General features: G+C 39.8%; 2 protein-coding genes across 9 annotated transcripts in view; one reads left to right on the top strand and one right to left on the bottom strand.

Moving 5' to 3' along the window:
* Nadsyn (NAD synthetase) overlaps positions 1 to 24816 on the top strand; it is a 29223-nt gene that overhangs the window by 350 nt on the left and 4057 nt on the right. For both annotated transcript variants that reach the window (XM_068303794.1, XM_068303793.1), the window contains exon 2: positions 16403 to 16607. The gene's annotated coding sequence lies outside the window, so the exon portion shown is untranslated. The remainder of the gene's footprint in view (positions 1 to 16402; positions 16608 to 24816) is intronic.
* On the bottom strand, positions 283 to 22892 carry Nna1 (Nna1 carboxypeptidase). Of its 7 annotated transcripts, none has more exons than XM_068303792.1 (16): positions 22508 to 22892; positions 11671 to 11849; positions 8600 to 8752; positions 7523 to 8450; positions 6540 to 7356; positions 6171 to 6450; positions 5817 to 6097; positions 5590 to 5749; positions 5333 to 5491; positions 5209 to 5277; positions 3850 to 3965; positions 3336 to 3471; positions 2652 to 3251; positions 1977 to 2536; positions 1492 to 1893; positions 283 to 1429 (listed from the first exon to the last, which is right to left on the bottom strand). In XM_068303792.1, the coding sequence occupies exons 1-16, from the start codon at positions 22665 to 22667 to the stop codon at positions 580 to 582; spliced, it is 5850 nt and encodes a 1949-aa protein (XP_068159893.1). In that variant the 5' UTR covers positions 22668 to 22892; the 3' UTR covers positions 283 to 579. The 7 variants fall into 7 exon arrangements, with proteins under 7 accessions (XP_068159893.1, XP_068159887.1, XP_068159889.1 ...); XM_068303786.1 differs by having other exon boundaries at positions 6540 to 6922; positions 7899 to 8450; positions 22508 to 22891; XM_068303788.1 differs by having other exon boundaries at positions 3850 to 3941; positions 6540 to 6922; positions 7899 to 8450; positions 22508 to 22891.

Below are 24816 nucleotides of genomic sequence, written 5' to 3'. Positions count from 1 at the left end.
GGTTGTTTTGCAATCTTTGGCCAGTGGCGCCGGACAAAAAGAACTAAACGACCAACCCCACTATGAGCAGTGGAATCAGCGACAACCATAAGGTTCGTCCATTTCCATTTTCATTCCCCTCACCCTGTTTTCGAGTGTATTGTAATTGATTTTTCGGTCAACGCTTTTATTATTCATACGACCTGAGGTCCAGGCTAACTTCATTCTCCCTTTAGGCGTTCTAGTTTCTTATCGCGAATCGAGCGACTCAAAGGGCAATTCTAAATGATGATAACATGTCAATTTGTTTAGCGCATTTTCACAGTTCATTTTTAATAATTTTTAGTTAGTTTTTTCGTTTACATATCTAGTTACAAACATTTAATAAATTATATAATTTCATTAATTTTGCAAATCATTTGACTAAAATTTTGCTAAAGGTGAAGGAATCGAAAGAAAGAAAAACCAAGCAATTATTCAAATGAAATACTTGATAGACATATTTGACGAGTACAAGGATCAAGGGCAAGGGATAGGAATGAGGAATGAGGAAAGAGAAAACACCAGGGGAGGGTGTTGTACGAGGGCTTGCCACCTCCTCTATTTGGTCAATGTGCGAGATTTGCGTTTCTTTAGTTTGGTCTTGACCTTGCGCACCAGATTTACGGTGTCCAAGGATATGCCCGTCGAGGATTTATGCATTTGGACACTGTGACTGCTTCTCTGATATTGCAAAAGAGTTGTTGTTGTAGTAGTAGTCGTTCCAATTCCGCCACCGCCTCCGATTCCTGCGGCTGCATTACGCATACGTCTACTGCCACCGGGTACGTTTCGCGGCTGCTGGACAGCTGTTATGACTAAGCCGCCGGTTTTAAATTTATTTGGTAAACCACCACCGCCGCTTCTCCCAATTGCTGGCTGCATGCCAGCGCCGGCTGAATGCATTCGCCCGCCACTTCCCGCAGCCATCCCTCCAACTGTTCCTGTTGGTGTCTTGTATAAAAGTCGTTGCTGTTGCTGCTGTTGTTGCTGTTGATTGGAGCTGCCGCCCGGGGCACTACCTCTATTGCCACGAGCAAATCTAGTGACTAATTGCGTGGTCTCGGCAATTTTAATTAGGCTATTCGACTTGCGTTTGCCCTTATCCAAGTGATGATGATGATGCTGGTGATGATGATGCGATGGTTGTGTTGATTGTGGAGGAGGTGGACCTGAAGTTAGTGGTATTTGCTTATTGGCTGACAATGATGATGACTTCTTTTGGCTTCCCGCTGCCGCAGGTAGAGGCTTGTATCGTGATTGTTCATCTAATTTAACATTAGTTCCTCCAATGAGACGTTGTTGTTGTTGCTGCTGATGCGTCTGTTGGAGTTTCTTGTGCTGGTGATGCGGCAGCTGCTGTTGTTGGTCCTCCTGCTGCTGCCACTGCAGCAATTTCTGGGAACAAGCACTGCAAGATGCAAAACGATATTAAGCCTTTCCTTCTGATTAAATCCTTTGTTTTGTACTCACTTAAATAGATCCATTTGTTCCAATTTGCGAGGCTTACGCGCCGCCGTCGCTGTTGTTGCCGAAGCTCCAATAAAGGCAGGCGGTGGGCCATTTGTCATAACACCACCTCCGCCGCCGCCACCTGCACCACCACCTGACACAGTACGTAACGGCGGAGCGGCCGATGCTCCACCACCTGCGCTGCGGTTACCAGCAGTCTGAGCTGCTGCTGAAGCTGCATGAGCTTGTACCTGACTTTGTACTTGACTCTGATGACCCCTAAACCAGGCCAAGGGACGACCATCTGGCTCACCTTGGGCTCCCGTCCAGATTTTCTTCTTTAACGATAATTTTAATTGCAAATCATCGGCTTGATTGAAGGAATTCATAGGGCGTTGTGGTATAAAATTGCTAGGCACAGTTCTATAATGAAAGAATCAAACAAATTATTAGTTTGTTTTGCCCCTTTCTCCAACCCAATTATGCGGCGTCGTCGTCACACTTACCTGCGTGGTGGTGGTGGCGCTACCTTTGGTGCCTTAGCGCTAGCCGTAGGCGGTACCCGAGTTTCATAGAAACTATTGTTTTGTTTTGTTGATCTAACCACTTCCTGATCTAAATTGTGCCACGAGTATGTGCGTCTGGCTGTTAGCGTTTGTGTACCACTAGCACCAACTCCACCGCTATGGTGGACCTTCTCCAATTCGGGTGCTGTGCGCGGCGTTAGCTTGTACACATCGATTTTCTTGCCTGTCGTGCCATTGCTGTTACCCTTCGATGGCGTTGTCACAATCAATTCGGGCGGCATATGGGCCGGTTTGGGTTTCTGCACCACCGTATCGCCAATCTCTTCAATATATCGACGTTGCAGCTCACTTTGCAATAGTGTGTGACGCAATGGCGCCACTTGGCCATAGTTGGCATTGCCCGATGGCGGTGAGTGCTCCTCATCGTCCGTTGAGAAATGCAAATCCGAGCCGGGATCCGTTGTAGGCAAATCCAGAGTGGTCCGCACTAGATCGCCTCGTTTCTTTGATGACTTACTGCGCACACGAATGCGACGATTCTGTAAATAATGATAGTAATGATACGGATAAGGGGGATGACTAGGCTACAATCCAAAATCAAAAGAGAGGGGGTGTGGTGAGATTTAGAAAGTGGTTCTTTGTTTTTGGTGCTACCTTTTTGCGTCGAAATATGAATATTTTTCGATTGGCCAGCCATAGACGAAAATTGCGATCAATATACAGTTTATGATTCGCTATTATTTTATTCTTTTCAGTTGGCATATATTTCTTCTTCTTGCCACGATGTTTATTATTGCCATTATTATGGCCGCCGCCAGTAGTAGTGGGTCGTTTTTTCATCGATTGCTTCACCTCCATGGACGATGTTGGTGACGGCGGCGTTGGCATAGTCCTGCTGCTATTATCAATATTTATTATAGTTTGCGATTGCGAGGAATTACTACTCTCCGAACTTTCGGAACTACGCGAATGTGATTTTGATTTAACTTTCTGCACGGCTCTTTTACCTTGCCTGCTGCGAACGGGCAAGGAGTTCACATCAGTGGTGGTGCCACCACCTTGGGAAAGCGTTTCAGCGGTAACTTGCGAGGCTCCTCCACCGCCACGCAAACGTTTCGCTGTGGGTAATTTGCAGCCAAGTTTATGCCGTTGTCGTTTAAGTGTGGTCAATGCTTTGAACTTGCGTTGAAAGAGCGGCGTAAAATATATGCGATCCAATTCATGCATCACCTTTCGCATGCGACGCATACGAAACTGTTGTGGGTGGTGCAAAAGGGGGTGGGGTGTGGTGTGTGCATAGTTAAAATGGTGGAAACATCAATAAAACAAAACGCTTACCTTGCGTATTTCATGCATTACTTCTGGTGAACTAGGCGGAGCTCGTGTGGGTGCACAACAAGGACCCTCCAAGTCGGATGCGGTTATTGAGTGTTTACCCTCATTATCGGAGCTTGAACTGCAATTGCCTTCATCGCTAATGAGATTATGTGTGTGTGTGTGTGTAAAATTGATTAGATAAATGAATGACAGCGATTTGCTAATATCCTTCAGAACAAAGCCAAAGATGCCTCCAAAAAGTGTATACAGTCTAAAAATGACTTCTAGCTATATAAGGACAATCAATTTTCTTCTTATAGTAGTTTTTAGGAAGTGCATTTTTAGACTGTCTATGGCATACCATTGGAACGGGCATGTCTAGAGCCGCCACTGATCCGGAATGAACTAAGAATGTGACTCTTATTTCTTGTCCTTTTTCAACCAATTCATGTGGAAACCGATTGGAACAATCGTTTTTGTTGTATCACAGAAAGTTGGCCCGGTTATAGGGGTGATACATGTTAATAATACGAACCTTGAGTAATCTGATAATGGTATATTTAATGGCTCATCCGCACTGGAGCCTTCGCGCATCAGTCTTTCGATTATTTTGGAGCGCAGTCTATCCTGTTGTTTGAGTAAATTTAAAATCTATTGTAAACGTTTAATGCATTTGGATTAGTGATGAAATCATAAACTGGCGGAAAGAAAAATAATTAAAATGAAACAAATCGTGTAAGCCAAATGAAATTTGATCTAAAAGCGAAAGCCAATAATGTCTACTTCAGAAAATGTGTAATAAATGATAAAAAAGCGGACTACAGAGAAGATTTTGTTTAAATATATGTATATATTGTATAATATATAGACAGATTTGTATTTATTTAACAGATATATAATATTTAAAATATGGTTGGTTTTGGCTTTACAGTGTAATGGCAAGATTATAATACATACATCAAATTAAGCAAAAGTTACTAAATAATAGTAATAATAATAGTAATAATAATAATAATAATAATAATAGTAATTGTAATAAAAAGAAGAATAAGTGCCGCTCGATGCTGTGCTGTTAATTAATTAATTAAGTAATAGATTTTAGGTAGATACTGCTCTGTGTGCCAGTGTGTGCGTATTGCATAAAGGATCCATTGCATATATAAAATCAATTATCGGCTATATATATGCAATATGGATATTCAAAAACACTAGAAAATCAACGATACGCGCAAATAGACAGCATTCAAATTAATGAGATTTATTTTTTGTTTTTTTTTTTTCTTTAAATATTTAAGGGACATTTGAATCGAATGTAGAAAAGAGGTCTGGAAATATATGAATTTTTGACTTTGGCCGATGCCGGGGAAGTTGGCGCGTTTATAAAATACAAAATTTATCGCTCCATTTTTGCGTGTATGTGTGTGTGTCTGTGTGTGTATTGGAAGGGCAAGGATGGACTCTGTGTCTGTGTGTGTCCGTGTGTGTTTAGGCACAGCAACTGCGGCAATTGATTACATATATGTATATGTATGTATATATAGTAGATATATTAGCGAGCGAGATTACAAAGATTTAAACAAAACGAACACGAACGAGAACTACGACAAAGGCACTGAAGAGGGAGCAAGAGGAAAAGATAGAGTTGGCAAAAATTTAGATGTATGTGTGTAGCGTTTGTTTGGTTTTCATAGGAGGAGTCGGAGTAAGAAGGTGGTTTTTTGGGTTGGAAACATTCCTAGGAGACACTTTTCTCCACAGAACGTTTCACTTTCAATTTCTCGTTTATTATACATCCCTGATCGGCCATTTTCTGTAATTTCAATGCTTTCTGTTCACGTTTCTCGCGTTTTCTTATCTTTTTGATTTGCTTAAATAATTTTGATAGTCGCTTTACTTTATTCGGATTCTCATCGCAATAGTCCAAAAGTGTTTCACAAAATGCTCGGCCCATGTGCTCATAATCCTGAGAAAATATTCACAATCAGTGGAAGGATGAACCATTTCATGCCTTTGCTTACCTGTGTATTAAAATGTGTACCCTTGCGTGAGCCCAACGACGAACCACCAAACGATGCCTCAATTGTATAGCTATTGGTTATACCCAACATCCATACCACAATGCGTCCAGTTCCCTCTTTGCTTCGTTGAATTTTGAATTTACAACTCTCAAATGAGAACTGCAAGATGAAAATACACACACACACACACAAACACATTGTAAGGCATTGCTACTGCTAATTTAAGGAGGCAAATGGTTGTGGGGGGATGGGCTTACCCGATCGGCGCTATTCTTGTGCAACATCAGTGGAAATACCTGCTCGGTGAGCTTCTTTTCCGGATTGCGTTTATTCTCACAGCCATATATAAATATGTTGTGCTTACGTGAATGTGCGTGCATATCACAGTACATGGCTACACCGCATTCCTCAATCAGTCTGGAATTGTGGAAAGAGTGTTTATAGTGGATTAGGTGAAAAGATTGACAATTGGGGTTTTGAGTACCTTCTAATCATGGCTTTTGTATACCAAATGGATGGATATGTTTCGCGTATAACCGTACGATATTGACGATTCAAGTCCTTGCCGGTCAGCGAGTTGCGTGTATTGCCCACAATGACGCCATCTGGATTCAACATGGGCACCAGCTTGAAGATAAACTTGTGACGCAGGCGCTTGGCGACCGTCGTATCGCCGGTTATAAAATCCATTAGACCCTTCATCATCCACGATGCGGGCGTTTCGCTGGGATGGACGCGTGCCGACACCACAATTGATTTTTTACGCTACAAATTAAGCGAATTGATGCTTTTGACTCCCCAAAATGAATCGGATATACAAATGTATATGCATACATACCCTCATGTTTTCTTCGTTACTGGATGGTGCCGTTACCGTTAGATAATAGACATTGTTTCCCGCTAACGTACGACATAATAAACGCAATTTACAAAATTTCGATTTAACCGGATGCCTTTGAATTTCCATTAGATAATCCTGCAGATCACTATACGTATATGGATAGCTATGTGCAAAATATACCGAATCATCATCATGCTCAAACTCAATGGTGAATGTTAGTGTATAACTGGAGTTATCCTCATCCTCTTCATTTGCATTACTGTTGCTACCACTGCTGCTAGGGAATGGATTCATTCAAAATTCGATTAAAGTCCTCTTTAAAATTAAATGTGGGGGAGGAAGGATTAGGTAATAGTTTTCACTTACTCATCATCGTTCCGATAATAGCATATATTATCACCACATCGACGCCATCCTTCGTTCTTCTCTTTGGCTCCCAATGTGGAATACATTACCGGTTGCATACCGTCATTATAGAGGCTATCCGATTTCACCAGATTAACAATCGAGAAACGATAAAGCATTTTGCGATGTGTGCGACGAACACGGAAATAAAACCATTGCTTTGAACGACTTGTATAGAGATCTGGACGCAAATATAGCTCATAATAGGTGGGCGTTATCTGTACAGCCTTGGCCAGATTACCGCTCTCAAAGCGTGATTCAAACTCAAGGCCATCATACTCATCGGGATTCATGGGATGGCAATTGGTCACAAATTTGGCACCGCCGACCGCCGAGCGACTAAACTGTGTTTGTGGGGGAATAGCAGAAGAAACGGATTGAGACGATGGCGGAGTGGTCATCGTCGTCGTTTGATTAATACCGCTGTTGCCATTGTTATTGTTAATTGTTGTATCTGGACATTCAAGCGTATGCATAGCCTCATTTTTGCCCAACCAATAGTTATTATTATTAGTGCTAGTGCTAATATTGCTATACGTGCTGTTGGTGGTGCTGGTGGTGCTGGTGGTGCTAGTTGTGGTGCTGCTTAGTGCATTGCTATTGATACTACTTGGCCCGCCCATCGAATTATCATTATAAATACTCTCAATATCACGACTACGTCCCCTAGCGACAGCTGCTGCTGCAGCCATTGTGGCCTCATGTGTATGAGGACGTGCCCGCTGTAGGATTACTGGTGGCAATGCATTGGAATGAAATGCGTTGACATCTTGTTTAGCTGAATGATGGAATGGACATAAGAAATTAAATGGTACACAAGGTGAATGGCGGTGAGAGGGCGGATGAATGTAATAGTAGTGTTTATGTGGAATGTTCTTTCCCTTGAGAATTGTCTATTTCTGTGTAGATCCTAAACCATCTCCCCGCTTCAAACTCTAATCTGCTGATGTGTTGCTTACTTGCTAATCTGCTTAGGCTTTCGTCACCCACAAGGGTATCCGTTTCGGATACAGAAGTTGACCCATTACATTGCCGCTTTTCGGACCCACCAGTTAGGCGAAAGGGATAGGCTTCTATGTTGCCTGCTCCTGCTCCTGCTCCTCCTCTGCCCTTGCGTTCAAATTGTTCGTCCGTTTCGTCTGTATCGTCCAGGGTCGTGCTGGTACTGTCATCGTCCTCATCATCGTCACTAATGTCAATTGAGGCATTTGTAAGCATTTCTCTGGCCGAATGGGCACTACGACGAAATGCCTGCTCCAAGCGGGCAATATTCGATTTTGGCAATTTAATGGGAGCCACGGCATACTTGCTTTTTGGTACCTTATTTGATGTGCCACCGCTACCGCCAACGCCAGTAGAATTTGGGGTTTTATCATCATTGTCGCACATCTTTTCGATTATCGCCTTGGATACCTTTCTGCCAAATTGACTCAGCACATAGCGAGGTGAGGCTGGTTTGTATTCCGTGCTATTGTTCTTCCAAATGTCATCGATTTCACTGGATGGATCCTTGCTGGACTCGGCCTTACTGCTACATTTGCTTGTGCACTTGCTACCCCCGGCTGCATAACGTTTCTTCTTTGCCTCGATGAGATCTTTGATAATGGCCTTTTCGCGTGCCTCGCCACTATTTGTCCCGCCACTTGTATCATAATCATAATCATCCTCAAAGTCATTATCTTCATCCAGAGAGACGCTAGTCGAGCGATTGTCAAGATTATTTATCATCTTGGAGACAGTTGGTGGTTGCTTGCCCACCGCCTGCTGTCGCACTGGAGTACTTCGACTTGGCGGTGTAGAATCGATATGAGAATCAGATGAGTAATCACTCTCATCACTAGAATCATCATTTTTCTTAGCCTTTGGCTTTTCCTACATACACACAGACAGACACACACACACATAGATAAAACACAAAATAAAACAAAAACCAAAAAATGGAGTGCATAAGATGTGCAGTGCAGGGAAGTGCATTGCATTCTTAAATTCAATTTAAATACTCCAAGGCTACTAATACTCACGTAGTTGACAGCACTAATCGGATTATAGCTAAAGACAACTATGCCATTCTCTTCGCCAACGGGACGCGGTTTAAGCTCATTGCCGGTGGGCATATTGAGCGGTTCTGGCTGGGCTGGCACATAGGGAATGTGTGTGATGCGTTCCTCAATGACCTGAAGGGAAACAGGATGAATTTAGATTTTACAATATTTGCACGCCAAATATAAAATTTGATACAATAAGGTTGTTAATCGTTTTTGCCGTAAGACTAAGGGAAGATTTTCGAAAACTCAAACGTACAGAGCTCTAATCTATTGACGCCAATAAAATGTAATGGATGTCAGCTTATTACTGTGTACGTATACGTAATATTTTTAAAATCGCCACCGTTCTGATTGAAGAATCCTTTAAGAAACCTTTTAATTTTAAATAAACTTTGATGTCCACGAAGCACTGGTTAAAATAAATCTAGATTTTGAAAAAATGAAGTATACGCATCGTATGCCAACTGCAAGATATGTTTGAGGCCCTTAATTGGCTTAGATTTCCGCTGTGACGAAAAGCAAGTGTCAAAGATAATTGAGCTGGCAAGATTTTCGAAAATTCAAACGTTCAGAGCGCTGATCTATTGTCGCTAAAAAATTTAATGCATGTCAGCTTATTACTGTGCACGTATACGTAATATTTGTAAAATCGCCACCTTTCTGATTCAAGAAATATTTTAATTTTAAATGAACTTTTATGTCGACGAAGCACTTAACTTTTCAATAACTAGTTAAAATAAATCTTGATTTTGAAAAAAATAAGTATACGCATCGTATGCCAGCTGCAAGATATGTTTGAGGCCCTTAACTGCCGTGAAATGGCTTACTCTTGACACAGGCATAGTAAATTATCCCTTTGAAATCAGGGAATTAAATAAGTATGAATCCAATAAGGGGTCCCTTTTGTGCGTTAGGTAACAAAGACTCAACGGTATAAAAACTTCGGTTATACCTGCCAATCTGGTTAACATATCCCCACAAACATTCATATATTTATAAATGAGCTATGTAAATGTGGATGCACATCAGAGGTTGGCAGGTCTCTTTCCGCTTTCATTCAAATTAGGCGGAATTGGTCGGGGGGATGGCTGATGTTAAAGGGTGTTGTAGACCTTAAATTTGTTTCATTCTTTTCCTATGTCATCTGTGTCTCTCTCTCTCTTTTTCTCTCTTTATTGTGTGGTCGTGTGTGTTGTTATCAAACTTAACTAATTAGCTTGTTTGTTTTGCCTTTTGGCGTTTGGCTCGATGTTAATGAAATTTGCAAAAGAAAAACAACAAATAAGAAAACGAGAAAACTTTTTTATACCTTTTGCATTTTTTTCTTCGTCTCTTGCTCCTCCCCCCTATCCGCTCTCTCGCTCTCCTTCTTTTGACTCTCTTACCATTCATTGCCAATGGCAGTGTCATTGCAACAGCAACAACAACAACTACAACAACAATAACAAACACTAAAAAGCGTTTTTGAAATTTCACTTTTTATTTGCGTTTGCATTTTGAATGAACGTCACGGCCAATATGCAAAAAAAAAAAAAGAAAATGAAAAAAGGCATTTCTTTGAACTAACTTTTTGGTTATTTTTGTTCCTTACTTTTTAACAGTTTGATTAACTTCGTTTGTAACAGCGCTGGGAGACAGAGAGAGAGAGAGAGAGAGAGAGACGAGAGTCAGGGGTAAATCGCAAAAAGGAAGGACACTAAGAAAAAAGAACAAAAGTCAAGAACAAGAACAAGGTGTGTGGAGTAGCTGGTATACTAAGTATCCACATACATGCATATGTTATACACACACATGGGCGTAGACAAGATCTCATTTAGAGGGGATATAAAAAAGTTTAGTATTAATATCAAAGACTCCGGCGTGATCGCTTTATTATCAGCACTACAAGCTTACATTTTAAATCACTTTGACTACTTTCGTCCATATTGAGCTATTCCCCCCTTTAAGATCTCGACGCCCAAGGGGACTGGAAAAAAACATCCACCTCTACGCTAAAGGCTTTCATGCAAATCCTATAGGTACTATCTGACTATTAAGACCTATTCAAAAATGCATATACATGTAGTTGATTCTATTTCTTCATTCATTGCCCCCCCTAAAAAAATGTTTTTCTTGTTTGTCAATTCAATTTCAATTGCGCACTAAAACAAATTGATTGACCTCAGATCAATGAATTGTCTCTGGCTGTAGGTTTTGCTCCCTCTTTCGATTTGGCTAATATTTTTTCATGTTACATGGCTTTTTGGCAACAATTTAAATCATTTATCTGCCGGAACACTGATTAATTCATAGTAAAATAATGCCGACTTTTTGTTGCCTTACATTTGGATAAAAAAAAAGGGGAATGGAAATTAAAGAATTAATCTTATGAGATTTCTACGAGCGCTTTGTTATATAGTTATTATTCTAATCTAGTTCGAAATTATACTTCTAAATAAAAATGTTATTGATATTGATTTGAAAAGTGACAAAAGTTCGAATACTCCCAACACTTTTTCAGCAAAAAGAGGGGCAAAGTAAAAGTAGAGAAAGCATGAAACGCAATCGTATTTCAGTGATGAAAAAGATTTTCCGGTTGGTTTGGCTTCAGTAATAAAATATTTTTACGCATGTCATGGGTTAAATAGTGGGCGTGGTTGTAAGGGTGTGGGAGGATGGGGAGGGGGAAGGTATGGAAGGGTCTACCTTTCATTGCAATTTGACCTACATACAAACACATGGAATTGGGAACGATGTGGAGTGCGGGGTGAGAACAACGACACCCTCGGCAACGCTCTGCACTCTCTTTGACAGTAAAATGTCTTTGGATTTGCGTTTTTAAAGCGCAGAACGACAACTCGTTAATATTAATGAGGCTCCTGCATGGATAAAGGTGTTCAAACAATGGCAAAAGAAGTTGCGTGTTGCTTGGGCCAACAAAACAAAAACTGAATCGAATAAAGAGGACCAAGCACAGTCGTCAATAGGAAGCCTTTCGATTTGTGATTGACGAATCGAGAGATCGAACAAAGAAGGTCAAAGGGGCGGGGGAAACACATACTACTCACCTGACATTCCACTGGCCATCGGGGGGCCTGCTGTGAGCAGTCATTATCCTTGTCTTTAGGCAGGGCGAAAAGATCTCGCGGTTCCTTCAGTCGTGCAATTGGACGCAGTGTTTTCTCATCCGTATTAACCACCAATTGATTGGTCTTTAAACCTTTTGACAGGAAACTGCCAAGAAATCCTGCAATAAAAATACAAAAATACATTTAATGTATTGTGTAAACAAGGAAAACTTAATGGAGAAGTAAGAAATAAACGATCGATTAACGATAATGAAAGAAGGGTCACAAATGTAGATAATAAACACACCAAGATAAAAAAGTGAAGGAATCTCAGTGACTGAAATTGGCCATCTAAATAACGAATTTACGCATTAGCAGCATAAGAGAAAGGGTAACTAATCGTCGAGCCTTCTTCGTGTTGTCATTTCGGTTTGCACAGAAACTCAGGCCATTAATATGGCCTAAAACCAAAATCTGTGCAACGAAAATGTCAACAAAAATTAATTGCCCATGTGTGTGGGTGATCCACCTCAAAGCAGCAGCATGTTTCTCCCCCGAGCTCTGCTCCTTGCTTCATCTCTCAGTCATCATCATCATCATCAGCATCCTCATCATCGTCTTGTGCCCTGTGGGACTCTCCTCTAACTACCTATCAATGTGTTGTTCCTCTTCTTCTTTGGTGTGCGAACAAGCAAAGTTTTTTGTGTGTAACTAAAAGATATTTCATTTTCGTTTTCATTTGCCTCCGTGAGTGCGTGTGCAGAGAGTAAGACAGAGATAGAGAAAGAGCGGCGGGCAGGGAGCAACAGAGAAATATGAGTTTTTCATTTCATTTTTGCAACATATTTTGTTAATTAATTTTGTGTTCGTTCATTCCTTGGTTAGCCTGCTTGGTTGCTTTCTGTCTATGCGCCATGTCAGTTTTTATGAGCGCATAAAAGCTGATATTATTCCACAAGATTCGTTTATTGCAATTCTCCACATATGTATGTAGCTTCTGGAGCACAGACCGACACATGAGTGTGTGTGTGTGTCTTTTTGGAAATCTTTGAAAATCCTAAATACATTTTATTTTAATCTAAATGATAGTAAAATGTTTATCAACATCAGACTCAGAATGTGAACTAAGGAAACCAATAGTTTTCTTGTTTCAAGTATTAAACTTGGCTATAATTTGTATAATTGTTTTTTAATTTCATTCAATTTTAGTTTCAATCTCATTGCATTTTTGTGGTTAACAACAAATGGTTATTATTTGGAAGATGCAAAGTAAAAGTCTTAAAGTCCAAATTGGTGTTTACTTTTCAATCCGATGCCTGAAATTTTCGAATTCGAATTTGCCACCAATAACAGGTCTAAAAAGTTGTTTGGGTAATAATGTGTCCATATCACGATTTATATTGATTTTGGCGACCTTCTTATTATTATTGTTGGTTTTCTCTTGAAATTTAATAAAAATAAAGATTGCAGTTTCCAATTCAACAATCAAGACCTTAAGCCTGAGAAAATCCAACAACAACAACCAACTATTTTGTATCTTCACTAAAGGGAATATCGAATTATAACAATTATATGTATATCTGTATCATTCTATTTTTTGTACATATTTTAAGATGAGTTCTTCAAATTTCTGCTTACCGGCAAAAACAAATGGATACCAAGAAAAATATTCGAAAACAAATACCAATTTAAATTGTAAAAAAAAAAAAAAAAAACAAAAATAACAACACAACACAACAACAGCTGTTTCGATGCTTATAGATATTTTTGTTATTTTTTTGTTCGCCAAATGATTTTAAAATTTTCGCACTCACCACAAAATGAAACAAAAAAAATATATATATATGGGTATAGATCGAATAGATATATATGTATGTATATGTGTAAAGTTTACGCGTATTTATTTAAATATTCAATTTTTTGGGAAACGGTTCGATTATTATTGCCCTTATGGATTTGGCTTATTTGGACACAGAGTGTTGTGTGAGTGTGTGTGCGTTGTGTGTGTGTTTTTGTTTGGGTTTTCTTCGCACTGTTGTCGCGTCTCCCCCGTGCACTGTCGACGACTTTTCTTTTTTGTGAGACTTTTTCGCGACTTTTGTTGGCGATTTAGAGAGATATATATTATATATGGATACAATTGGCGCGTTTTCCCTTTAACTTGTCGTCGTTCGCTCGTATGCGCGTTTTGCTATTGACTAAAGCAGCAAAACCCCGCAAACGAATGTGGAATGTTCAATCTTCCTGCGCTGCACAAACCCAGCGTCGCGTCGTCAGCGTCAACCGACCGACCGACCGACCGACCGACCGACCGATGCGTGTGTGTGCACCTACATGGGACGACGCTGCTGCTGCTACATTATTTAATGTGCGAGGTGGCGACGGTGACGGCTTCGGCGAAAAGAGGATAGGAGAAAGCAAGCTAGAGAGAGTGAGTGAATAAGTGAGAAATAGTGAGAGAGTGAGTAGGAGAGAAGGAGAGAGTGTGAGTGGGAGAAAGGGAGAGCGCGTTAGCAAAAAGCTTTAGCGTGTTGCACTTTCGCTGATAGAAGCTTTCCAAAGAGAGCTTCATTGGTATGGTGGGTGAAACATATGTTTTTAGGATTCTCCTTCCCCCGCCTGTCTACCTACATACAACATTCAGTACAGACTGACAACAAAGGATGGAGAGAAAGCATAGCTAATTATTAAGATCATTCGATTCATTTATTTATGGAATCCAAACGAAACTTGAGAGAAAAACTCTTGGGAACTCTCAGGAACTCTTTCAGTTTGTGTTTCCCAAACAGTAGTTTTGGAAATTTATGCCTGCCGTTCAACGACTCTCAACAATGGGGGGAGTTTTTCCTTTTTTGATAATTCTCTTCCAATGCACATTTTGTTCCTTTGGCCAAAGACTCGACAACAACAACATTATGTTTTCGAAAAGCTTTCGCCTCAAAGACCTTGACCTTGCACTTAGTTGCAATGCGTGAAATGACAAAACGAGCAAACAGCAAACAAGATTCGCGGTATCAATTGCAGCAGCAGCAAAGAAGAAAGTAGAAAAGCTCACCTAACAATTGAACTTTCTTACCATGAAATCGATTAAGAAACTGCTGAATCAGAAAATACTATACTATATACTATAAACAAATGAACAAGTGACCACATGGCGGATGAAATTTAAGCCATCCACAAGCCCCATCATAGAAACATTTAAAAATTAAAAACATTTCAATATTTTAGACCAAAAATCACAAGTTTACTTCATTAAAATCTGTGTAATGTATTCAACCACTCTCTTAAATATTTCATTTCTTCTCCAACCATTGAAAAAATCTGCTAAAATCGTTTCTATTGGTTTACCTGTGATATGTGGTTGTGGTTTTTATGTGGAGATGATGGTTTAGGGTGGTGGCTAAAAGCTCTTTCTTTGTATGGTTTTGAAATTCTGGCGCCAACTGTCCCAACTGTCCGTCGACAGCAACAGCGGCAACATTTTCAATGTTAGAACCATTACCAAACCATAGGAATTTAACATTAATTAAATTTTTATGCTCAAATGCCAAAGAAAAAGAAAAAACCAGAAAGCAAATTCCTCTGATCTGATTTTAATTGCAAAATATTGTTCCTATTGCATATTTTATTCACTATTAGGTCTTTCTACATAAATTATATTTATTTTACAATATAATATTTATGGCATTTTGTGTTGATCAAGTGCAAAAATAAGTCTATGAAAAATATTCGGCCAATGCCTTTGAGACACAGAGACAAAGGCGCAATAAAAATTGTAATAATTTTGAAACAATTTAATTGAAATTTTTTATATCTACAATGTGCATACACATTTGTATACCTATGTATATATGTATAACTGTATTTATGTATATAATCTTTTTTTTTTTTTTTTTGGGTTTTTTTGTTTTTCATTTTCACATTCTCTTCCAGCCGTAAATAGACACATTCGGTCGGTTGTCCTCAATTTGCACAAAATTTACACCAAATTTCTCATTATGATTGCCAAGAATATTAATGAGACGCAAAAAAAAAAGATAAGAAAAGAAAAATTTCCATTGCAGAGCGATTTCTATAAATGGAGGATAACAATGGAAGAATCGCGTGCTTGAATTAAATCCGTGTTTGAAAATCGATAAAGAAAATAATATTCAAATCAAATTAAGCATCAATATGTTATTAACTAGATGCCCCGCTAGAAACAACCTTCTGGTTGATTCGTCAGTGAAAATTCAGAGGAAATTGTTTGGTATTCTTCTCCTCCTTTGTGCACTGACAAGAAGAGGTTCACAGAGGCAATGACCGAATTTTCGTTCCGGCGTAGTTTAATGAGCTCATCGAGCTCCTTATTTTTGCTTTTGTCGTGATTTATTTACATATATAGAACCAACACACTTTCCCGAATGCCCGATGACATTAATTGACTAAGTTTCGAGATTTTTTATGCACTGGTTTTCCTTCCTTCTTCCTGTCAACGTTTTGCGGTTTTGTGGGGATTTACATTGATATTGATAGTGTGCCATAACGAATTTGATTTCGATTTCGATTGACTTTTGTGTTAATGATTTTGTTTGCCAAGGGGTTGTCATGGTAAAGGTGTGTGTGTGTGTGGGTGTGCGTGTAGTGGGGGAAGGGGTTGGCGGAAAATTCCTTAACATTTAAGTGCTAATTTCTAAGATATTTGTATTTGGTATACAAATAATAAAAAAATTTCCCTATGGTTTCCTTACAGAAATATCAGCAGCAAGGAGGAGAGAAAATAGAGAGAGAGAGAAATCAAGCCACACAACAAAGTTTTGCAATTGATCAGCAGAGGATATTAAAGATACATTTACAATAATAACCAGGATTAACAACTACAACAACACCGAGGTGCCCTTAGACAATCTACTCGTACAACAACAACAACAACAACAACAACAAACAGCCTATTGAAAGTAAGCAAGCATTCAATCATCAACTAATAGTTTTTTTTAACCGCTCAATATTCATATTATTTATCAAATCAATTGTTGCCTCCTCTGAAATTTGATATTCTCCATGCAGGAATCTGAAAACTATTCGAATTATTATTATAGTCTGAAAATCAAGATGTCCCAGCTTGACTATGATTCGCTGAAGACCTTTAGAAAGTCAGGAATTGCCAGGAACTAGGACACACTAGTTGCATAGGTCTCAAATTGAGACTGAACCCATTAGATTGTTTGGATAGATGCGAATTTGAAGCCAAGTTTAGCACCTTCTATTGACAACTCTTTCTGATTTATAGTTTACCTCCACTGGATGCCGTTAAAGTGCATACAGGAAATAGCTGAGCCTGCAGATATTGGACACGTCCACCGCCAAAATCCATAACGTTTGGTTTAAATTGTACTAATTGTTTTAAGCTTAGAATAATGTTTTTGATTGTTAAACGAGCATTATGAGAATAAGGAGAGCGGTAACGAGATTTAGAGAGTGAGAGAGACAGACAGACAGAGAGAGAGAGAGAGAGAGGGTCAGCGAGAGTAGTATATGGAACACACACGTTTTTAGGTTTCGGTTTCGGTTTTTGTTTTTGTTTGGCACACATCAAATGCAACTCTGTTTCAAATATTATATTTTTATTTATTTTTTGTTTTTTTAATTTTTCATGTATTTAAACTCTTCTCTCGTCTCCACTACTCGTCTCCCCTACTACCCCTTCCTTCCCCTTCACTTCTCTTATGCAATTCTCGAATTAATGACAAATTAGAAATTCCTAAGCGTCACATTTTCGCTTCGCGCTTCGCGTTCTCCAAATGCAAACTGAGTCTATATCAACGTAAATTTGTTAGCTAACTCCAATTTGCCGCACTATCGCCGCCCTCCCCGCCTCCACCCACCCCCCGCAACCGCCTTTCGACACTGTTATAAACAAATAAACAAAACTCAATGCGAATGTATGTGCGGTCTCTCTATAGTATCCTCTAAGTTCTCCTTGTGCTATGTTCTCGGTCTCGTTGTCGTTGGCGTTGTCTCTAATGTCGAGTCGAGTTGACTCGAGTAGAGTAGTAAAGGAAGTGCAAGGCAATTTGTGTGTGTATGTCCTGGCATTCATTCTCTCGGCTCTCATATAACACATTCAAGCATTATCCTCGCGCTCGTTCGCTTTCTCGCTATGCCATGAACATGAATTCGATTTGATTTGGATTCAAACAAAGCCCAAAGCCAAAGGTAACCAGAGCCTTGGATACGGGGCAAAAAAAAAAAAAAAAAATCAAATAGAATAAAATAAAATAAATCGCTGGAAGCAAAGGTTTTATGCCCACCACGCGCTTTGTTTACCCTTTTTTTCAAAAGTAATCCGAAGTAGTTATAACTTCTAGATCTAATATTCTTTCTTACTTAAAAATTATGTTAGTTCCTAGTTCCAAATCTAAACTAATCCAAGCTAGTGTTCAATAATTCAATCAAAAAAGTATGTGTTGAAAATCTAAACGTTGCTTTCAATGCATAATCTAATCTCGAATCGAATATTAATTCTATTTTAAATCGAACAAACAAATAATAATGAAGGATTTTATCTGTTGGGTTTTTTTCGAGTAAAGGGTATTCTTAAATTCAAAGTGTTTTGCTGTCTAGTTTTGTCTTTTTTTTGGTTTTTGGTTTTTAAGGACAAATACATAGAGTTTCTCTTTGAATGTTAGACCCTGATCGGATCAGCTGATGGTCACGGAGAATAAAATCCCCACCCAGAAAGCCCAAAAGCAAACAATTTGTCAAAGTCATTGCAATATATTTTGTTTGGCTTATATTGTGACTGGGTGATTGGGATTGTGGTGACGATGGTGATGATGATGATGATTATGATGATGATGGTCCTCCTCCGCAGTAGCAGCTGTCGCTACAAACTGAAAGACAAAACGAACAGGTGTCACAACACAAGATAGAGAGATAATGAGGAGCAGGCTATTTCTCTCTGCTTCTCAAGATGCTGCTGTGCTCTCTGTTGTTGTTCTCGTTCTGTTGGTTGAATTATGTCATCGATGTAGAGCAAAGCAAAGCATCTCAACATGATCTTGATCGTACAATTTATGTGTTTTCTATTTTGGCAAGACGCCGCCACCGTAACGAGTGCCAAGGTGAAAGAAAGAAAGACTCTTTTCTTCAGTCCCCACACTTCCTCCCGCCATCAACCCCCCATCCACAATCCTTACCCAGTGTATTCTGTGCATCTCTCTGCCTAATCTTTGCGCCTGTGGTCGGTCGCATATTTTGTGCAAATTAACAAATTGCAATTAAAAATTTATTTCTTACCCCATTCTGGTGGAGCGTGCTGAACATTGGGTGAAACACAGCCAAAACAATCTGGCAGAGATTAACGATGGACAAGCATTGGAAGTGAAATAAACACTATATAGATATGTATATACCCCCCTTTCACCCTTTGTTCCCCCCGTCTCCGCACCACACCATTGTATGTACTCATCCAAAAACTGTCATTAACAATTTTCTGATGGATGAGGCAGCAGATGAGAAAGAACCACGAATGGGGAATAGGTCGGTCAATTTTCATTTCGAAATTTCACTTAATGTGTATGTATTTTTGTAGATTGATTAAAAATTGTTTTGCAACTTTTTTGATATCAAAAGATTGCCTTAACTATTTTCTATCGGGTTTTAATGTCTTTTGTTTGGACATTTCTTTCTGACAGGGTGTAGGAGGAGGTGTTATTAACAATGGAAATTGATTCATCCCCCACCCAGCCCAAGCCTATCGGCCATCACATCTAGGCTTTGTTGTCTTTAATTATCTCAGAAGCTATTATGAAGATTATCGTGCTCCAAATTGTCTGTGCGGGTAGTGTACTCACCATTGACATAGTCACCCAGAACAAGAGAGCATTCCATGTCATTGCATTTAAAATTTGCCCTCAAAACGTTTACATTAACGTTGGCTCCATCTCCTCCTCCTCCTCCTCCTACATTTGTTTCAATGGGGCCATCGTCCACCTTTTGTTCTTCGACCACATATTGGCCCTCTGTTTCTGGCTCTGGTTCTGGTGGTTCTGGGTCTGGCTCTGGCTCTTCGTCACTGCAACTGGATGAGGATTGCTGTCGTTGCGTGAAGCTATCATCCTCACAATCGTGCGAAAGGGGCTTTAACAACAAGCGATGATGATGATGATGATGACGTCCTTGACGTGTCAATAGACATGTAAAGGATGTGGTAGTGGCCATCATTTCATCCTGCATATTTCACAGGAAAATCACAAAATCACACACACCAGCCACGCACAAGGAGCGACAAACACAGAGCACAGAAAAAAAAATGAAGAATACCCAAAGCAGGACCTAAGAAAATGTGCAAAATTGCAAAGCTCGATTTGTAACCGAATTCCCGGGGCCACTTGGCTGCGAGCAGCGAAGCAACTGACTAACTTGGTCTGTGGACTCCTCTTCAGGCCTAGCCTGAAGGGTTTTCACTTTGACGAATTGTGCTGTGCGAATCAGTGTGGAGGAGAAACCACGGCATCGGCATCGGTATTAAAATTGTTGCTGCTGCTGCTGCTGCCATGTCGATGTTTGCCTTTGTGCAAGGTACCGACCGACAAAAAACCAGAAAAAAATAACAAAAAAAAAAAAGAAATGTTTTCGTTATTTTGTTGTAGGCCTACACACACATATAGCGCACACACATACATACTGGGGCAAATACAAAGAAATAAGAAGGACTTTGCCTGCAATTGTGTGATGGTTGAGGGAGAGAAGGGGCGCGCCTGCCCTCTATTTGTGGGTGTGAGGTAAAGGGTTTTTTCTGTGGCAGGCTCTGGCTTTGTGATTAACATAAATTGCGCACGACATGTGAGAGGCAAGAACTCTATACAACAAAAAAAAAAAAAAAGAAGAAAACGATCCGCAACCTACCAACCTACCTGTCAACCTTCTCCCAACTACCTCACCACCTTTCCCTCGCCATACAAATACATATGTATTTAAATATTTATTTTAGCATAGACATAACATAAGCTTATATACATACATGCAACAAAAATAGGTTTCAAATTTTAAAATAAATATCTGGTCCGAGGTGTGCCCAAATGGGCTATGGAAATACTCCATCTATCAATCTTTGACGAACCAAAGTAAAGAATCTTTTGAATGGAATCTACCCTTTAATCAAGAAAGTTCCAGCTCAGGTATGCTAAAGATAAATTAGATCTAAAGTAAATATTGATTTGGATATTTTTAACAAACTTATCCCAGATTTAACAAAGTGCTTTTGAATGTATCAAAGTTTCGTTATTATGCCAACTCGAGGAGATTATTTTGATTATTAAAACACAGATATGAATAGTTAGAAACAACAGTTTCCAGATGTGCCTTAAAAGCTAAAACTTGATGAGAATTACAACTAATTGGCAAACCGAGTTAACAATTTTTCTAGGTTTAACTGTGTTTTATATAAAAAGAGAAAAACCAAATATAAAACCGAACCAGCATATCCACAATCTTTGCAATGCTCCGATCACACCTCGTGGCGGAAGTGAAGAAGGGTATGTTTGTAAATATGTATTCATTGGTTTTCATGTTGCCTACTTTTTTGGGTGCCCTCACTTTCTCGAAGACACGGCACCATTTTTTTGGTGCTTATTTTTATTTATTTTAGTTGAATCGGGTGCCGGGAGGGGGGAGGAATAAATGAATAAAGCGGTGCCTTTTTTATGTGGCATTTGACAGAAGGCCCTTAGGCTCTCCTTTCTCTTTCCAAGTGCCTTGAATGACTCATTTGATTTATATAAGGTGAAATATATACAAATATAGTAAAGTCTGCTCAATAATGATCACAACGAGTGGATTGAATTTTGGTTTTCCTGGATCAACATTTATGAAACAATTCATCTAATCGTATCCTTAAAAGCTTAGGATTTAGGAGATGTTTTTTAATAATTAAGTTTGGACATAATGACATTTTGTTAAGGTGTCCTGTGTGGCAAGGAAATTTTTGGAACTTTCCATAGAAACTTGACTGCAATGCGTCATTCCGCCAAGCTAAATACCCCTCACTCTGCTGGACTGTATCACTCTCTCTCTCTCGCTCTCTCTCTCACTCTGTCTATCTCTCTTGCACTCATTTAGTTGTTGTTCATGTTTTGGCTGTTGTCATTTTATTTTACCAATTTGGCTGCGTCTCATTTTACTTTTTCCCATTCACATTTTGCTTTTTTTTCCTATTCTTGTTTCGCTATATTTGCTCAATGGTTTTCGTGTAGTATTTTTGGCTGTGGCGGCCCGCAGACACCTGGCCCCACCCCCTCTGTCTCACTCTCTCTCTCTGCTATCACCAGCCACCCTCCCCTGTCGCACCTGCCAAGTGAAGTCAAGTCAAGTCAAGCAAAGACAGTGACAGGCGGCAGTAGAAACCGATTCAGAGAATCACAACTACTATTGATGCGATATGCATTTGGAGCTTTGCTGGAGAGGCGCGGTGTGGGGATAGGGTTATATCCCTAAAAATAGATTTCAAAGACCAAATAAAGAAACAATTTCGTTCCAACCTATTTTCGGTTTTTTTTTTGTTTCCCCTTCTACCCACTACTCACCCCACCTATCCAATTGGACAGACGTCAAATGTCAGTAAAACGGAAATGGAAATTGGAAGAAGAAATCACAGTACATACACACACAACAACAACAGGAAAAAAACTATAGAAATTGGGCTAATCCTAGAACTAAACAGATAATTCATCGCGGATATTTATGCGAGAAGAATCTCTGAGTAAGGGACCCCTTGTCCAGATTAAAAATTTATGTATTTCACTTTTGAGTTTATGTTGGGATGTAGAGGATATATTGAGTCCTTTGTCTCACTCACCCTCTGTTTTCTGATGTTGCAGATTATGGTGATGTTGATATTGATATTGCTGCTGGTTTACCGCCTCCAAATTGGTATTGTTGTTGTAGTTGCTGCTGCTGCTATTGCTTGACCGATTGTTATCTCTATTATTATCCTTGTCCTTTGTGGCCCTCTGCATGCTGTGCACTGTGCCTTGTCGATATCGATTTAAGCCGCCGCCGCTGCTGCTGCTGCCACCGCGCTGTTTTCTTTTTATTTTGTTTTACACGTTTTCTTTGAATTTCAATTAAATATTCTTCGAGAGGGATAAATAGTAGAAAAATTAGAAAAAAGGAAATCGATTTCGAAACTTATCACACAAACACAACCTGACCGTTTCCCTTTGATTTATGTAGTTTTAACGCTTGTGTTTTGTGAGTGCTCAGGCCCATTTGTAACCGATTTCTCTGAGCCAGCTTAGCCCGTAAAATATAAAAATTCGAGAGTGAGAAAAAACAGTGCAAATGGCTAATTAATCGGTTAAGAATATGATAATTTTGAGCAACTTTTTCTTTGGGGGGCTAACAGCGCGAGGTCCGGATGCCAACTATCCTGTCTATCCTATCTATCTGGCATTTGAGTAGGCATATTGGCCGCCATCTCATGTTGGCAACACTTCGTGACAATGCGACGCCAGCGGCGGCAAACAAATCAAAGCGAATTAGTTGCATTAGTGGCAGCTATCAGCACAGCACAGTGGCAGAGAGGCACAAAAAGGGGGCAGCTAGAAAAAAAGGAGCCACTTCCCAACTACCAAAGCACATCCACCTATTTAGCTCAGCCCATCAGGCAGCCAGCCAGCCAGCAGCACAATCAGTTGCGCCAGCATAGTGGCAGAGTGCCGGAGCGGTGAATGGATGACACTAGGGCAGTATGGCATACTATGTGTTCCTCTCCAGCTCTATATTCACCTCTGTCCCCTACATTTAATGTCCCGTGACCCAAACCTAAACCCGAACCCGAATCCGAACCCATTGCAAACTAACGTAGCGTGTGCAATATAATGCATATCATGTGAGTTTTCATTCCTCTAACATACAGGGTGTTCCAGCATAATAATTATCCTGCTAACCTAGCTAGCAATCCTTCTTTGAGAAGGTTACTTAATGGTGTCGATGGATTTTCCTAAAGGGTCTCTAAAATGTAGATCTTTTGAGCACATTGGAGAGTATCCCTAAAGGATTAACTTGTTCGTTCATTTGATCAGTTTTGGTGAACTTTCCACTTAGCCAGTTCTAGTTGCTGCTCCGCCTTGATGAAATATTTTTGGAAGACTTTGTTGTTTTGAAACAAGGAACCCTTTATGTGTGTGTTTTTATGTGGGCTTATTCCCGAGCTTTTTTCAGGCTGCTGATTATGTGCCATTAAAATTGGCTGCCAATTGGCAAAACTTTCATTCCTCTGTCATCTACCCGCCGCCAACCACCCACCACCACGACACATCCCCGTCCCCGTCCCTGTCCCCTTCACCTGGTCTCTTCTACCACAAGGCGTAGCAAGTCTTTTCCTTCAGCTGTAACTCTTTTTTTTTTGGTTTTTGGTTTTTGGTTTTTTTTGGTTCTCTCTCACTCCCTCATTCTGTGATTGTGCTGCACTTTGACCGCTACGGTTCAAAGTTCAATGCATTTGGCTTGCGACACGCAGCTCACTGACAAGACTGCCACACCCACAACCATACCCACGACAACCTGACGGAAACGCGGCGCAAATGTTCGACTTTTCAGATACTTCGTAAGCATTTCATAAAGATTTGAACAATCAAAGTTTTTGGGACTGATCTACTACTACAATTTTAAGTACTTTTGAAATACGTCTCTACCCAAGTTTCAGTCTTAGTCTCGTGCTCAGCTTCTGACTCAAATTCCACCTAAACGAAAGAGTTAGTTCTCTCATGCCGCCTATAGTCCATCTCAGCTACCTTATGAATAATAAATACACGGTGTAAAACACAAGGCATGAGGGAGTAAAGCTGCTAAACGCAACTTTGTGACGCGTTAATATGGCCAAAAGGATGGAGGGGGAGAAGTTTGGGCTGGCAGGTTGTCAGCCATCAAACTATCAAATGAAATATGCACCACAGTGAACTTTGAACTTTTTTGCAAAAAATAAAAGGAAGAAATAAAAGGAAAACCCATCACACCCCAAGGTAGTTTTGGGGGAATGCAAAAAGAAGAAGTTTTGGTGTGCGTGTTGCGTGTCTTTAAAGTCAATTTTTTTGCATAAACTTCTTCGGTGTTTCCAGAGAAAGAAAGAAGGAGAAAGAGTGAGAGAGAAAACTCATAGAATTT

Source organism: Drosophila tropicalis, unplaced genomic scaffold (genome assembly GCF_018151085.1).
Source record: "Drosophila tropicalis isolate 14030-0801.00 unplaced genomic scaffold, ASM1815108v1 contig_158, whole genome shotgun sequence".
Lineage (NCBI taxonomy): Eukaryota > Metazoa > Arthropoda > Insecta > Diptera > Drosophilidae > Drosophila > Drosophila tropicalis.
Note: the sequence above shows the minus strand (reverse complement) of the source record. Positions and strands in the feature narration are given on the sequence as shown.